The sequence below is a fragment of the Coloeus monedula genome (genome assembly GCF_965178545.1).
Source record: "Coloeus monedula genome assembly, contig: HAP1_SCAFFOLD_73, whole genome shotgun sequence".
Classification (NCBI taxonomy): Eukaryota; Metazoa; Chordata; class Aves; order Passeriformes; family Corvidae; genus Coloeus; species Coloeus monedula.
In genome coordinates this window covers 769642-786608 of record NW_028120821.1, presented here as the reverse complement: position 1 = coordinate 786608, position 16967 = coordinate 769642, and the positions used below count along the sequence as shown (strand labels likewise).

At 59.7% G+C, this 16967-nt stretch overlaps 1 protein-coding gene across 1 annotated transcript in view; it reads left to right on the top strand.

The window, feature by feature from the left end:
• Positions 1–16967, top strand: part of LOC309585579 (maestro heat-like repeat-containing protein family member 7) — a gene marked incomplete at both ends in the record, with an annotated part of 38647 nt that overhangs the window by 20219 nt on the left and 1461 nt on the right. Inside the window, 11 exons of the mRNA XM_082303529.1 lie at positions 12904–13093; positions 13667–13731; positions 13846–14175; positions 14359–14507; positions 14764–14911; positions 15149–15306; positions 15389–15526; positions 15799–15913; positions 16084–16221; positions 16462–16638; positions 16766–16921. Of these exons, the coding sequence (XP_082159655.1) occupies positions 12904–13093; positions 13667–13731; positions 13846–14175; positions 14359–14507; positions 14764–14911; positions 15149–15306; positions 15389–15526; positions 15799–15913; positions 16084–16221; positions 16462–16638; positions 16766–16921 (1764 nt within the window). The remainder of the gene's footprint in view (positions 1–12903; positions 13094–13666; positions 13732–13845; positions 14176–14358; positions 14508–14763; positions 14912–15148; positions 15307–15388; positions 15527–15798; positions 15914–16083; positions 16222–16461; positions 16639–16765; positions 16922–16967) is intronic.

Here is a 16967-nt window from a genome sequence, read left to right as displayed (position 1 = left end):
CCTTCAAAACCAATCCCATCTTTCTCAACAACTGATCTATCATTTTTTGCCATTTTGGTGCTTACTAGATGCCTTTGTAAACTGGCCACCAGATTCTCCATTTCCTCCTGTGGATCCTGATGTTTTAGTTCCGTTCTACATTAATTGTGGAGCTACAATTACCTGCCCACACGGGGTTACCAATCACCTGCTGGGATTTTCCGTAGCTGCTGCTGCTGCTGGGGCTGACTGCCTGTCCTGATCACTGGAATCTGGTTGTTGTTGCAGAACATTCCAGTTTTTGCTAGGTATTAGTGCAAGGAGAGCTTTTGCAGCCCCCTCTTGAGCTGTTTGGTCAGCCAATGGATTCCCTGGATTACCTGGGGAGTCTCCAAACCCATGGGCTTTACAAGGGCACCAGGGCCACTTCTTTTGGCTTTGGCACACTCTGCAGTAGGGGACTGATTTCTTTTTGTGCTCACTGGAGACCTCTGTGCCCTTTCCTTCCATGTGGCTCCCTGGGCGTGTATTATTGCAAACCCAGAGTTCAAATCAGTCCATATGGTCACCCTTTGTCCTTCAGGGATTTCTAGGCAAGGTCATTCATTCTGCTTTTTGTGCTGCTCTGTTCAAAGCTAAAGCCTGGCCTTCTAGGACCTGGCTCGAGGTTGCCACTGCACACCCAGCTGCCCGTTTCCCATCCGCACCACGCTGCTCCCACCAGGGTGCAGGGCCAGTGCTGGCTCCTGCATGGGATTGCTCTCGAGGTCCCAGAGTCTGCCAGAACACACTTGTTCCATGCATCCCAGGCAGTCATGGCGCAAAGACTCCAAGCCTTCTCTTAGAAGGGACTCGAACACTTCCCTCTTCCAACCTTGGGCACCTTGAACCAAACCCTGCAAAGCTTTTGCTGCACCTTACAGGCAGGTCAACAGTTTACACCAGGAAAGGAAAAGGGAAAGGGAAAGGGAAAGGGAAAGGGAAAGGGAAAGGGAAAGGGAAAGGAAAAGGAAAAGGAAAAGGAAAAGGAAAAGGAAAAGGAAAAGGAAAAGGAAAAGGAAAAGGTGCCTTGATCTGAGCAGGGCTCTTTCTCTGATTTCCTTTGGAGCAGGGATCAAAGGCTCTCCCCAGAATCCTTCCGTGCTGCCTGCAGGTGCTGCCATCCCTCAGATGTGTTGGAATTCCAGAGGATGAGGCCACGGGGTGTCCCAATGGTGCCTTGGTTCCATGGCCCCGCAGTGTAACCATGGTGTCCTTGGCTCTGCAGTGGCACCATGGACCCTTCATTCCATGAGGCCCCACAGTGTGGCAATGGTCCCTTGAGTCCAGGAGGCCCCACAAGGTCCCAATGGTCCCTTGGTTCCATGGCCCCGCACTCTCACAATGCTCTCCTTGGCTGCACAAGGTCCCGCAGTGGCACAAGGGTTTCATTTTCTCCTGGATTTCTTTTAGCTTGCTTTCTTTCTTCATTCTTTCCTCTTTTTTCTTTCTTTTTCCTATTTTTTCGTTGCTTTCTTCTTTCTTTCTTTCTTTCCTTCTTTCTTTCTTTCTTTCTTTCTTTCTTTCTTTCTTTCTTTCTTTCTTTCTTTCTTTCTTTCTTTCTTTCTTTCTTTCTTTCTTTCTTTCTTTCTTCTTTCTTCTTTCTTTTATTTTTTCTTGTGTCTTTCTTTTTTTTCTTTTCTCCTTCTTTTTTGGTTCTTTCCTCTTTTTTTTTAAAGTTTTTTTGTTTCACATTACTTAGTCTTTCTTTCTTCTTCTCTTTTTCTTCACTTTTAAAATTTTCTTGTGGATTTCTTTTCATTTTCTTTCCTTCTTTTTTCTTTCCTTCATTTTTTTACCTTTTTTCTTTTTCTTGTCTTTGTTGCTTTCTGTTTTTCATCTTTCTTTCTTCTTCTGCTTTCTTTGGTTCTCTTGTTCTTTTATTTTTTCTCGTGTCTTTCTTTCTGTCATTTTCTTTCTTCCTTGTTTCTTTCTTCTTTTTTTGACTTTTCTTAACATTTATTTTATTGCTGGTTTCATGTTTTCAGTCTTTCTTTTTTTTCTTCCTTTCCTTCTTTCATTTTTATTACCTTCTTGCTTTTTTCTTTATTTCTTCATTTTTCAATATTTCTCTTGGTTCTTTAATTGTTTCTTGCTGCTTTCTTCATTTTATTTTTTCATTTTTCTTCTTGGTCTCACATTATTGAGTCTTTCCTTTATCTTTTACTTTCCTTTGCTTTTTAAATTTTCGTGTTCATTTCTTTTAGCTTACTTTCTTCATTCTTCACTCTTTTATCTTTTTTTCTTTCTTTTAATTTTTTTTTGTTGCTTTGTGTCTTCCTTCTTTCTCTTTTGGCTTTCTTTCTGTTCTTCTTTTGTTTTTTTCTTGTGTCTTTCTGTTCTTTTTTTCTTTCTTCCTTGCTTCTTTCTTTCTTATTTTTTTTCTTTTCCTTTTATTTTTCTGTTGGTTTCATGTTATGTACTCTTGCTTTCTTTGTTTATTTCTTTGTTTCTTTCTTCTTTTCTATTTTCTTCACTTTTTTCATTTTCTTGTTAATTTTTCTTTTCTTTCACTTTCTTTCTTTCCTCTTTTCTTCCTTTCTTTCATTTTTATTATCTTTTTGCTTGCTTGCTTCCTTCATTTTTTAATGATTTTTCTTTCTTTTTAAATATTTTTTCCTTGCTGGTTTCATGTTATTTAATCTTGCTTTCTTTCTTTTTCTTTTCTTTTTTAAATCACTTTCATTTTCTTTTTTATATGTCTTTTGATCTTCCTTTCTTCTTTTCTTTTTTTTCATTTTTATTATCTCTTTCTTGCTTCCTTCCTTCATTTTTAATTTTTTTCTTTCTTTTTTTATTTTTTATTATTTCTTGTTCCTCTCTTTCCTTCTTTCTTCTTTTCTTTCTTCGATTTTACTTTCCTTCCTTCCTTCCTTCCTTCCTTCCTTCCTTCCTTCCTTCCTTCCTTCCTTCCTTCCTTCCTTCCTTCCTTCCTTCCTTCCTTCCTTCCTTCCTTCCTTCCTTCCTTCCGAATTCCTTCCTTCCGAATTCCTTCCGAATTCCGAATTCCTTCCTTCCGAATTCCTTCCTCAATTCTCACCCCATTTAAGGGGTGCAAAGCAGCAGGACCCCCTGCCAATTGGGATCCCCTCACCCTCCCAAAATGTGGGGACTTCACTTCAGGCCCCCAAATTGCAGGGGGTTTACAGCACCTTCCCAAAATTCACTGCAACCTCCCAGAAGCCACTTAGAGGCCCCAAAACTGCGAAAAAGCACCAGGAGCCTCCCCAAAATCAGCTCCTGTTTCCCTCCCTTGAGTCCCCCACTCCAAGTGCTCAAACCACCCCATCCCTCCTAAATTTCATCCAACCCCCACGATGCCACCCCCATCCCATCCCATCCCATCCCATCCCATCCCCATCCCACCCCATCCCACCCCATCCCATCCCATCCCATCCCATCCCATCCCATCCCATCCCATCCCATCCCATCCCATCCCATCCCATCCCACCCCTCCTGGACACCAATTCCCCTTCTGTGCTTCCTGACTCCCCACAGCCGGGCCTTGGGGCTGACGGATCAAGCCATTTGGGGCTGCCATCGATACATTGGGGCTGGCATTGAGTTGATTGCAGGCACCCGCTCAATCCCTCCATCCCAAATGGGAGCTTGGAACCTCTCCTCAGCCCTTGCTGTGCCCATGGGCTCACCTCAAGTCCCAAAATGAGAGCCAGGGCCCCACAGCCCATTCAGAACCTCTCAACATTGCCAGAAACAGCAGCATCCTTCCCAAAATGGGCTCCCCGCATCCCGGACAATAGGTCCCCCTTCCAAGCACCAGAGCCCCCCTCTCAGAACCTCTCCCGAAGCATTGGGGGGACCCCAAAACTGCCTCAGGAACGGGACATACCCTGACATCCCTTCAGGAATGTGGGATACCCCAGAACCCACTGAGGAACGGGGTCCCCCCGGCCTCATCATGCGCAGCCTTCAGCTGTCTCAGGCAGAGCCCATCCCGCCCTCAGCAGCCCCAGCCCAGCCCAGCCCAGCCCTCCTGGGCAGGAAGCCCCAATGGCCGAGCCGGCCTGGGACACTTGCAGGGATGCGGGGGCAGCCGCAGCTTCTGGGGCCAGCCTGGGCCAGGCCCTGAGCGCCCTGCCAGGGAACCATTGCTGCCCCACATCCCATCTCAGCCTGCCCTCGGGCAGCGGGAAGCCGTTCCCTGGGGCCCGGCCCCGCAGGCCCTTGGCAAGAGTCTCTCTCAGCCAGCAATTGCTGCTCCTCCCTGCTGCGGGGCCCAAGCTGCAAGTTGATTTTCTGCCGCTGGCCCCGGCCCAGCCCCGAGCCAGGGCCAGGACCTTGCCCTGGAGCTCTGCGGGCGCTGCCTTTGTGCGGCCGCAGCGCAGCGGCCGCAGCTCGGAGCTGCCCTTTGTGTCCCCGCCGGCAGCTGCCAGAGCTGGCGGGGCCGGGCCAGGGCCGGGCCAGCCCCGGCCTTCCCGGCTCTGGGACACAGCGGCGGCAGCCCCAGCCTTCCAGCCCTGCACACGCTCCCACACAAGCCTCCAGAGCCGCGGCCACGCAACGCAACTGACCGGCCGCTGACCCCCCAGCCTGGCCTGATGGCCATTCCTCTGCCCACACCTCGGCCAAGCTCCCCTTGGCCACCTCCTGAGCCACAGTGCCACACACAAGTGGCACATACAGCTACACAGCTCTGCCCACAGCTGGCAGGGAACGTTCATTCAACAGAAAAACCACCAAGACAAAGAGAACTGCCCCCAGCAGAGCTGTTCCCTCCTGCAGTAGTTACACCTGCACACCCACAGCGCCTGAGACTGCAAGCAATGAACATTCCCTGGGCACATGTGCAGCCCAAGCAGCTCGAGGACAGCCTTGCAGCAGGACTGCTCTCAGCTGAGCCAAAAAGGCCCCTCTGGCAGCTGCAGGGCCATTGCAAAGGGCAAGGGCCAGAGCCTGGGCCCACGGCGGAGGAAAGGGCTCTCAATTCCCCTGCCCTGCCACCTCAACCCTGTTCCCAGGCTGCTTCCCACACAGGATTCCTCTGCAGGACTGCGGAAAGCTGAGAGGCAGCTCTGGCTTCTCCACTTTTCATGTGCTAAAGCTGCCTGGCAGAAGAAATGGAGGGACAGCTCTGGTGGCACAATCCCTCCCGGCCCAGGGCACAGCGCTGGGAAGGTCTTTCCGTGCCGAGCAATAGAAATGGCCCCAAAAGCCATGAAATCCCCTTTCCATCTCCTCCAACACTCACCCAAATTCTCTCCAAGTCACAGAGGCCTGCCAGCAGCCCAAAACTCCCTCACAGACTGCCTCAAAAGTCCCCCAAACCCCGTGCCAGCACACTAAGTGGCTCCAAGGGCCACAAAAGTCCCTCCCAGTCCCCCAAGGAGCCCCCAGACCCCCTCCCACCCCCCATGGCACTGACCAGGACAGGCTGGGGCACAGGAACATCCACAGCCCAGAGCAGCTCAGGCACTTCAGCAGCGATTTGGGCACTTGGGAGGTCACACCCCAAAGGGGGAGACCCAGGCCAGGGACTGGGACAGACAACCGGAATTCCTGGAGAACAGATGGGCTCAGGTGGACACGTTCTGCCCCCAGAACTACGAGATGGTGGCCCCAATCTGCCTGGCTTCGTGGCTTCACAACTATACTCCCAAATATTCCCCTGAACCACAAATTCACCCCCAAATTTCAGGAAAATGGCGGAGCTTTAGATCTCTTGGTTTAATTTCTTTATTTTTACTCCAATTTTGATTGTTTTGACAGGATAAACATGGAATGGAAATTACTTAGGTTGGAAAAGACCTCCAAGATCATCCAGGGTGGCTTGATGCCACCGGAAGAAACATTTGGACAGAGCAGATGAAATTTTTTAGGGTGTAAAGGTAAAAAATCAGCTCTTCCCAGTGAATTTCCAATGTTGATCTGAGTCCCGATGGATGTTCCTGCCCCTGCGTTCACCCAGGTGCCTACGGGGATCCAGGAGAACGTGGAGAGCACCAGCCAGGGCTCTTCCCAACCTGGATCACAGGGAATGTGGGTCACCAGGGCTCTGCCAAATGTGGCTCCTCTGATGGGAGATGGAGTTGGAGCAGAGGACAAAGCTCTTCCCGCAGTCGGGGCACTCGCAGGGCTTCCCTTAGCGGTGCCTCCGTTGGTGTTTGGTCAAGTAAGAGCTGTCTGAGAAGCTCTTCCCACAGTGGGGACACTCGTAGGGCCTCTCCCCGGTGTGGATGCGCCGGTGGGTGACGAGGTGGGAGTTTTGTTTGAAGCCCTTCCTGCAGTCGGGGCAGCGGAAGGGCCTCTCATCCGTGTGAATCCGCTGGTGCAGGAGGAGAGTGGAGCTGGTCTGAAACCTCTTCCCACACTCAGGACACTCATAGAGCCTCTCCCCAGTGTGGATGCGCCAGTGGGTGACGAGGTGGGCGTTTTGTTTGAATCCCTTCCTGCATTCGGGGCAGCGGAAGGGCCTCTCATCCGTGTGAATCCGCTGGTGCCGGAGGAGAGTGGAGCTGGTCTGAAACCTCTTCCCACACTCCCCACACTCGTAGGGCCTCTCCCCTGTGTGGATCATCTGATGGCGGATCAGGTGAGAGCTGTACCTGAAGCTCTTCCCACATTCCCCACACTTGTGGGGCTTCTCCCCATTGTGAAGCTGCTCATGAACCACCAGCTCTGACCTCTGGCTGCATCTCCGGCCGCCTTCCCGGCACAGGGTGGGTCTTTCCTCCTCAGAGCACCCTGGGCTGCGTTTGCAGCCCCTCCTCCTGTGGGATCTCCGGGGCTTTTCCTCCCCGTTGGATTCCTGCACCGTGGAGCCGCTCAAAACGGCCTCTTCCACCAGGTTCTGCTGCAGGGATTTGTCCTCCCTGGGCTCCGTGCTCAGCTCCTTGTCTGGGGAGGAAGGACAAGGAGAGGATGGGATTTGCCTCCGTGCCACAGGGAAGGGCAAGGAGATCCCCCCAGTCCGTCCCCGGCAGGACGGCGTCGGCAGCGGGGTTGTCCTGCAGCCGGGGGCGATGCTGGGCTGGGAGATGGAGCAGGAGAGAGGGGAAAGGGGCACTGACTTCCTCCTCACCTGCCTGGGGCTCCCGGGGCATCTTCCTCTTCCTCACAGCCTCCTCCTCCATCTGGCCAAGGGTTGGGAATGGGAAATCCTGGTTTGGGGAGAAACAAGGGATGAGTGTCCTGGGTTGGGGCTTCCTACTGCTCAAGTCCATCTCTACAAGTCACCGGTGTCCATAAAAACCAACAAAAAATTGACAGTGACTCCAAAAGAATCCTCCAGGAGTCCCCCCTTTCCAGTCTCCTCACTTTGGGGTTCTGGGGGTCCCCCTTGTCAGGGCTGCTGGGGGTCCCGTGAGTCCTGGGGATCCCCCTCTCCGGGGTCCTGCTTAGGGATGCTGGGGGTTTCAGGGGTCCCACAGGTCCCTATTTTCCTGATTCTGCTTTGGCTCCCAGAGGTCCCAGGGTCCCCTCTTCAGCCTCCCTCCACTCCAGGCACTTGAGGCTCCCCTCTCTCCTCACCACCCCCTTTCAGGGCTGAGGGGTCCCAGCCCCACCTCATCTCCAGGCCCCCTCACCCCTCCAGGCTCTTGGGGGTCCCCCAGCTCTGGTATCGTCCCTCTCTGCTCTCCTCACTCCAGGGGTCCCATGTTCCAGCCCCCAGCTCTCCTGGGGATCCCCAAAGCCAATGTCCCACCCTGCAAGTACTGGGTGATCCTCACATGGACCCCCAAGACCCCCAAGGGGCAATTATGGCTCAGCTTTGGAGTCCTGCAAGATCCACATATCCCCTCTGGCCCAAAAAATCCCTCCCAGGGACATGCAAGGACATCTGGGGCTCGATTCCAGAATCTGCAAGCTCCAAACACCCCTCCAAAAAAACCCCTCCTGCTGACCCCCCGATAGATTTGGGGTGAGCTCCCCCTCCCCGCTCACCTGCAGGATGGGGGGGAAGATGCTACCGGGGCTGGGGGTGCTGCGGACACAGTGGGCGGGTGGTGGAACCTCGTGGTTCTCCAGCTCCTCCTCCTCCTCTCTCCCTCCTCTCCCTCCCGCTCCTCCTCCACTCCCACCCTGCCCCCCCTTTCCCACCCCCTCTGCCCCACGGCTGCCGCAGCACCGGCTGCTGTGTGGGGGGAGCCCCGATCAGCCCCAGGCATGGACAGGGGGGTTGGGGACCCCCCCAGTGCGGATCCCTCCCTTCCCCAGAGCCCCAGGGAATCGCTCCAGGCCTCAGGTGCTGGGGGACAGGGCTGGACCCCCATGGAACCGCTCTTCTTCTGGCCCAACTCCACCTTTCCCTCCCCTCTCCTCCCCTTTCTCAGCGTTCCCCCAATCCACAGCCCCATTCCAGCTCAATTTGGGTGTCCCAGCCCCCTCCCGCTTTGTTTGGGGCTCCCAGCCCCCTATCGCCCCCCCTCCCTCCCTTCTGCACCTTCCCCATCCCCAATCCCCACCTCCCCTCCCCCGGCCTTGGTATTTGGGGGTTCCAGGCCCCTCCTGCTCACTTTGGGGGTTCCATTCCCCATTTCGCTCAATTTGGGGTCCCAGACCCGCCCCCCTTCTCACCGCTCACCCCGCGGCCGGGGGGGCTCCCAGCACCACCAGTGCCACCAGTGCGGCCCCAGCTGCCCCCACACGCCCCATGCCCAGCGCCGGGCGCTGCCCACAGCCCCAAAGCAGCCGCGCTGTGCCCTGGGGGGTCCCCAGAGCGGCCCCGCCCCGCACGGCACTGGGAGCACCAGTCCGGACCAGTGCGGAGCGCGGGCGGGCGGCATCAGCCGTGCCCGGGCAGGGCCGGGCCCCGCGGGGCTCCCGCCCGCACTCGGCCCCCGCCGGGACAGCGCGGGGGGGCCCGGCCTGGCCGCTCCCACCTCCCCCTCCCCAAATTCCGCTCCGGGGGGCGCTGGCGGCGGGGGGGGCTCAGCTGGGGCCAGAGCTGCCGGAGCCACGTGTCCCCCGCTGCCGGCACCACCCCCTCAGGATTAGGGGTGCCCCAAAACTCCCTCCGAGCTGCCGGATACCCCGCACGCCCCTCAGGAGTGGGGTCCCCCCGGCCTCATCATCCCCAACCTTCGGCTGCCTCAGCCCAGGCCCCATCCCGCCCATCCCCCTCCGCCACACTTCATCCCACCCCCCAATCCACATCCCACCCTTCCCGGGCCCCATCCCGCCCCATCCCATTTCTCCCGGCAGCCGCCACCGGGACCCCAAAAACCCCGCGTGCCGGGGGCTCCCCAATATCCCCCAAGGGGCATTTCCGACTCACATTTGGAGCCCTGTAAGATCCAAACATCCGCCTCCCCCCCCGCCCCACCAAACCCCCTTCCCCCAGGAACCAACAAAGATATTTGGGGCTTGGTGCTGGAGTCCTCCAAGCTCCAAAAATCCCCTCTCCCAAAACAACCCCAGGAACCGCCCAAGATATTTGGGGCGAGCTGCCCCTTCCCGGTCACCTGCGGGATGGGGGGAGCCGAGAGCTGCGGACACAGAGAGCGATGGATGCACGTGGAGGCTCCTCTTCCTGCCTCCTCTGTCCTGCCTCTTCCTCCCGCCCCTCCCCTTTTATCTCTCCTCTTCCTCCCGCCCCTCCCCCTTTATCCCTCCTCTTCCTCCCGCTCCTGCTCCTCCATCCGTCCTCCGTCCAGCAGCTCCGCTGCCGCCCCAAACCTCTGGCTGGACCGTGGGGTCTGGGACACAGCCCCGTGCTGGGGGGCAGAGCCGCTGCTGGGGCCATCGCTGTGTCCAGGGCATCCTTTGTGGCCCCGGGCAGCTCCAGGCTCCCGAGGGCTCCCCGAGGGTTTCTGTGGCTGTCCCTGCTCCCCAAATCTGTCGCGTTTAATGCCCAAACGCGGCAGCCCCGTGCCCTGTGGCAGCAGCCGGTGCCAGGACACAGCCCCGGGAGCTGCGCTAATGCCCGGCCGTGCCCAGGAGGGACTGAGGGGAGGGGACTTCATAAGGATCCCCCCTCTGCGCCCCTGGCTGCGCACGGAAAGGTTCTTTGGTGCATGGGAGCGATTTTCCGGGATTTCTGGGCTCTGCGGGGCCGAGGCGGCGGCAGCGGGAGCCGCGGGGCCCGGCCCGTGGGGGCGGCCGGGCTGGAAAAGTGCGCGGGGCCCCAGCGCGGTGCCCGAGGGCTGAGCGGAGCTGACGGGAACAACCCCGGAACCCCCCGGTGCCCGAGGGCTGAGCGGAGCTGACGGGAACAAGCCCCGGAGCCCCCCGGTGCCCGAGGGCTGAGCGGAGCTGACGGGAACAAGCCCCGGAGCCCCCCGGTGCCCGAGGGCTGAGCGGAGCTGACGGGAACAAGCCCCGGAACCCCCCGGTGCCCGAGGGCTGAGCGGAGCTGACGGGAACAAGCCCCGGAGCCCCCCGGTGCCCGAGGGCTGAGCGGAGCTGACGGGAACAAGCCCCGGAACCCCCCGGTGCCCGAGGGCTGAGCGGAGCTGACGGGAACAAGCCCCGGAGCCCCCCGGTGCCCGAGGGCTGAGCGGAGCTGACGGGAACAACCCCGGAACCCCCCGGTGCCCGAGGGCTGAGCGGAGCTGACGGGAACAAGCCCCGGAACCCCCCGGTGCCCGAGGGCTGAGCGGAGCTGACGGGAACAAGCCCCGGAACCCCCCGGTGCCCGAGGGCTGAGCGGAGCTGACGGGAACAAGCCCCGGAGCCCCCCGGTGCCCGAGGGCTGAGCGGAGCTGACGGGAACAAGCCCCGGAACCCCCCGGTGCCCGAGGGCTGAGCGGAGCTGACGGGAACAAGCCCCGGAGCCCCCCGGTGCCCGAGGGCTGAGCGGAGCTGACGGGAACAACCCCGGAACCCCCCGGTGCCCGAGGGCTGAGCGGAGCTGACGGGAACAAGCCCCGGAACCCCCCGGTGCCCGAGGGCTGAGCGGAGCTGACGGGAACACCCCGCTCGTCTCCGCCGCTCGAAGCCGCTTCCCCGGCTCCGGCTGCCGCCGCCGCCCGGCCCCGGCGCGGTCCCGCGGGGTCGCCGCTCTTCGCGCAGCTGGAGGGGCTCGATCCGAGCCGCGCCCCGCCCGTCCCTCACTGCGGCTCTTGCGGTGACACGGAGCGGCCGAGACCCCGCGCTGCTGCCCCGACGCTCCCTCGCTGCAGCTCTTTCAGTCACTGCGCAGCCGCCACTCCCCGTGCGCTTCTAGAATTTATTATTCCATTCTTCTTCTTTTATTCCATTCGCACCTCCCATCCCACGCCCTCCGCTGCGGCTCTTTCAGCGCCGGGCTCCTCGCCGGTGTCTCGGTGCAGCTCCTTCAGTGCCACGGGCCGGCGGAGACGCCCCTCGCTGCGGCTCCTTCAGGGGCCCGGGGCGGCTCCAAAGGGCCCCGCCCGCCGCCGCTGCCCGAGGCCTCCCCGCTGCTGCCGGGGATCGGACACCGCAGGCGGCCCCGGCCCCTGGATTTGGGACGGAGCGAATCAGAACTGGAGAGTGAGGAGGAAAATAAACCCTGGTACAGAACCTTCCTCCGACCTCTTTCTCCTTGCCGGAGTTCACTTTATCCCCGGCTCCTCCCTGCTGTGCCCAGCGGGGCAGGGAGAAGGGATGGGAGTCGCGGTCAGTTCGTGCCGCTGCTTCCCTTCGGGGACAGGAATCCTTCCGTGCTCCGGCGCGGGGTCCCTCCCATGGGGTCAGTCCCTGCCCTGGCCAGCGGGGGGTCCCTCCCCAGCCGTGCGGTCACTCCCCGGCCCGGCCCTGAGGCGCGGGGCAGTCGCGGGGCAGCCGCGCTCCGGCCCCGTCAGCGGCACCGCCGCTTCGTGCCGGGCAGGAGCGGCAGAAGGAGCCGGGCGGCGGCGGGGGCTGAATCCCGGCAGCAGCGAGGAGGAAGAGGAAGAAGAGGAAGGGGCCGTGCCAGCTTCTGTGGAAGGCCCCGTACCCTTCCCGCGGCGGCTGCGGCGGCAGCCGTGGGGGCTCCTGGTGCTGCCCCGAGCCCGCAGAGCAGGGGAGCGTTTGCTTATGGCTGGAGCCGATGCTAAAGTTCCTGTTGGGCTGCCTTAGACACTTGGGGCAAGGCATTCCTTCCAACCTGGGCCACTTGGGGTGGGCTGGGGGCAGCCCCGGGGCAGGTGGCAGCGTGTGCAAGGGCCCTTTGTGACACGGTGCAGCACGGTCACCGTGGGATGGAACGGGACAGGGTGTCCCAGGGCCCTTTGTGACACGGTGCAGCATGGTCACCGTGGGATGGAACGGGACAGGGTGTCCCAGGGCCCTTTGTGACACGGTGCAGCACGGTCACCGTGGGATGGAACGGGACAGGGTGTCCCGGGGCCCTTTGTGACACGGTGCAGCATGGTCACCGTGGGATGGAACGGGACAGGGTGTCCCGGGGCCCTTTGTGACACGGTGCAGCATGGTCACCGTGGGATGGAACGGGACAGGGTGTCCCAGGGCCCTTTGTGACACGGTGCAGCACGGTCACCGTGGGATGGAACGGGACAGGGTGTCCCGGGGCCCTTTGTGACACGTGCTGACATAGGGGCTGGCGGCGACGCGGCCACGCCACAGTGCTCGGAGCAGGCGACGGGACAGGACGGGACAGAGCAGTGCCGTGAGGAGCCCCCGCACAGCGCACTCGATCCTCGCTGACCCGGAGCTTTTCCGAGGCGTTATTCCTGCAGGTGACCTCGAGGCCAGACCACAGGACTTGGTGACCTGTGGCCTTCTTGAGGCTTCTCTTTTGCAGGTGCCCTCGAGGGCAGACCATGGGACTTGGTGCCCTGGAGCTTTTCTGAGGCATCTGCCATCCCTGTGGCCGGTGCCCTCAAGGCCAGACCGCTGGCTTTGCTGACCACAATCCTTGACGAGGAGTCTCCTGTCCTTGTGGCAGGAGCCCTCTGAGACCAGGCTGCAGGACTTGCTGTCCTGTAGCCTTCCTGAGGCTTCTCTGCTGCTGGTGCCTTCAAGGCACAAGTGCAGGACTTGTTCACTCAGAGCTTTCCCAAGGAATCTCTCTTGAAGGTGCCCTCGAGGCCAGACTGTGGCATGGCGGGCAGATTCCGTCGCCTGTTCAAGGTGTTCAGGGGGAAAAAAGGCCCTGGAGCTGCCCCAGCACAACAGCCCGAAGAGCTGGAGCAGTTCCAGCCATGGCAGGACGGTGAGTGACAGAGCTGGGCCACAGGGCTGATGGTGGCAGCCAGCTTGGCGCCATCCCATCCCATCCCATCCCATCCCATCCCATCCCATCCCATCCCATCCCATCCCATCCCATCCCATCCCATCCCATCCCATCCCATCCCATCCCATCCCATCCCATCCCACCCCATCCCATCCCATCCCACCCCACCCCATCCCATCCCATCCCATCCCATCCCATCCCATCCCACCCCATCCCATCCCATCCCACCCCACCCCATCCCATCCCACCCCATCCCATCCCATCCCATCCCATCCCATCTCATCCCATCCCATCCCATCCCATCCCATCCCATCCCATCCCATCCCATCCCATCCCATGCCCTCCCGTCCCGTCCCGTCCCATCCCATCGCATCCCTGGAGAACAGGCCCATGGATAGGATGGAAGAGGGGCCGGGCCAGACCCTCTGCAGCAGCCGTGCTCCATGCCCTGGGCATCCCGGGGCTGTCCCTGCCTGGGGAGCGCAGGGCTAGGCTGTGTTCTCCAGCCTCTCCTGCAGCCCCTCAGCTCTGGCTGCGCTCGCTCTTTGCCAGATGCAGCCCCGGACCGGACACAAGAGCAGGACCGTGCCCACGGCCGCTTCCGGAGAACAGTGCAGGTACCTGCAGCCATCCCCACCTGGGCTGGGCCTGCTGTCGCTGCTCAGCCGAGCACCGCGCCTGGAGCACCCCTTGGAACATCCCTCCCTTCCCTGTCCTTTGTTCTCCTGCAGATGTTCCGGAAGTTCATCCACATTCGGCGTGGAAAGACCAGCACCACAGCAACTGAGGGCACAGCTGAGCCTGACTCTGGGCTGACCGAGCTCCAGGCAGAGCCTGATGTCAGCACAGATATCACTGCACCCTCAGAAGACTCTGACAGTCCAATGAATGATCACAGAGTGAAGACTGACGTGGCAGTGACTGAGGACGTGGCCATCACAAACACCGACACCGGAGAGACTCAGGGCATCCCAAATACTGACACTACGCCCATTCCCACTGGGATTCATGCTCCTGAACTGGGTTATTTCAAGGAGAGTGCTGATTCTTCTCAGCAGCAGGTAAGCAGCCTGGGGTCAGGGCTGGAGACTCCAAGGATCGTGTGCCCCCTCAAGCCACGGCTGCTGGGCCCCCTCAGCCTTTGAGACCAGAACAGTGAGTCGAGAAGGGAAGCATTTCTTGGGGGCAGCTGGGGAAGTTGCTCCCTTGGACAGTGCTCCAAGTCTTCCCCATGCCTCCTCCAGGTGCCAGCCACGGTGAGGAACATTCACCAGAGTCTCGGGTCCCATGTCACTGTGGGCGCCAGGCTGGGCTTTAACCTTCTGAGGCTGGCTGAAGAGCACCCCGCTGATGTGGTGCTGACCCTCCTGCGCTGTGCCCCATCGTGCGACAGGTACGGGGCCCAGCTGCCTTGAGAGCTCGGGGCTCACCAGCCCTTAGGGCCCATCGCCCTGTGCCGCCTGTCCAATGGGGTCTGCCAGACAGGCGGAGAGCTGCAGGACCCTCGGGCCCCTCTGTTTCCTGAGCCTGCTGCCATGCTCCCTCCCTGCCCCTCAGGGCACCGGGGCTCTGTCACCTGGGCCCCCACAGCTGCACAGGGCATGGTACTGTGACTGAGACGCCCCTGACTCAGAGCTCCGATCCCACAGAGCTGCCACAATGATGTGGAGACTCCTAGGCTTGTCAGGCAGCACACTGGAGAAGGTGCTGCCAACACTGCTCTGTGTGATGGAGGACTGGCCTCTGCACAGCATGTGCACCTCTGATGGGGACGACACACCTGTCCTCGCCCTGGCTGTGAGTTTCTGGAACTGGCCTTTGCTTGCCCCCAAGCTGCTGCTCCAGCAGCTCTCCATCCTCTCCCTGCCTCAAGCACTGGGTGAAACCTGGGCTAGGGGCAGGCTCAGGGGGCACCAGGCCCGGTGCTCCCCCTGCGTCTCCCCTCGGGCCCTGCCACATGGACAGCTCGGCACCGAGCGCTGTCTCGGGCTGCTTCTTTTGCAGGCAACTCTGGGGTTGTGGGTGATTGTCCAGGTGCCTCGGTGCCACGAGGCAGTGAACCTTTACTCCTCCCGCATCTTTGTGGCTCTGCTCTCCCATGTTGTCATCACCACACAGCAGATGCCAGAGGAAGTTGATCACTTCTGGAGAGCATGCCGGGAGGAACACCGCCTTCCCAGCAACCCCAACAGGTCCCAGTCCTCCTGTCCTTCCCATGCCCTTGTGGCCAGTGCCAGTGCTCCCAGTGTGACCTGGGCTTTGCTCTGCACACAGGTTTGCAGTGCAGGCCATGAAGGCTCTGCTCTGTCGACTGCGCTGTGACAATGAGGTGGTGGCGATGGAGCGCAAGCGTGGCTGGGACACGCTGCTGTGTGCTGACACCCAGCACTATGCAGTGGGGCTGCTGGCCAGGTGAGACCCCCTTCTCCCCACTGCCCCGGCACTTGTGCCCTGTGCCCGCGGTGCCCCACACAGTCCTTGTGGCCATGGGCCAGAGGGCCTGGTCAATGAGGAATGGCCAAGGACGCTGGAAAAGGCTGGAGAAGGGTGCTCAGGAGCAGCCACCTCCCAGAGCACCCACATCCCCTGCAGGGATGCTGGGGAAAGACCAGCCCTCTGTGAGTCAGTCCTGGGAGATGTTTGCCCCCCAGCTCACAGCCTTGATGCCTTTTTCCCTCTGCCAGAGAGATGCGCTGGGTCTCCCTTCCCATGTGTGCTGGGATTGCACTCCGCCTGCTTGGGCTGCTGAGCAGGGAGGAGCCACGCTGGGATCTGCCCTTCCTGGCATTCCTTGTGGAGGTGAGCCTGACGCCAGCGCTGCCTCGCTGAGCTGCCTCCCGCCTCTCTGCCCTCTCGTAGCCGCAGCTGCCTGGGACGTGCCCGCGCCCTGCGCTGCTGCCTGGGCCCAGCCCTGGGCGGTTCCGGGCTCCTGCCGGCCGGCTCCCCTGTCACTGCCCTGTGCCTTTCAGCTCCTCGAGTGCCTGGACTTGAGGGAACGCGGTGACAGTGTCCTGGAGATGATGTCCAGGTACCTGCTGAGCGAGTGCACGCAGAGATGTCGCCTGGCACTCAGAGGCCTCGTGGTGCTCAGCAAGGATCCCGCGATGGTGAGAAGGCGGCAGCGGCTGAAGCTGCGCTGGGGAAAGCAGTCACATGGGCTTGGCTGGGCTTCAGGAGCTGAGGCAGCTGCTCCCAGCTCTCCTGCCTCCCGGCTCAGCTGCCCCAGTGCTTCAGGACAGGCCTTTGGCCTCTGGGCCCTGCGGCAGCAGGGTGGGCTTGCAGGGCCAGGGTGGTGTAGGCAGTGCAGCCGTTCATGGCTTCACAGCACAGCCTTGTGTTCCACACAGGCCAGAAGAATGGGCAGCCTGTCCCAACGGCTTGTGGAGCTGCTGGGCGATGCAGATGGAGAGGTGGTCAGGATGTCCCTCTCTGTGTTCATGAATGCGCTGGAGAACAAAGACATCCTGGTATCCAGCACCACCGCCCCGAAACTGGCTGAGGCGCTCCTGCCACTCTTTGAAAATGTAAGGCTCTGTGCCCCCAGCCATAGGCTGGGGTGCTACCTGCAAAACTTCAAGCCTTATGGATTTTCAGGCCTTTTCCTTGGGGAACCTGGAGTAATTGTCTTAGGGTCTTATCTTTTTCCACCAGGACAACAGCCATGTGCAGCTGTTCTCCATTCACCTCTTCAGCAAGGTGATGGAGTTGGTAGTGGAGGAGGGAAAAAAGCCCCTGGAGAGGATTGTGAGCCAGAGCCTGCTCCTGCTCTTCTTGCACTGCCATGAGGAGAACCGCCACGTGGCAGAGGTGAGGTTTTGTGTGATGCTGCTGCATCCCAAGGACGGGGCTCAGC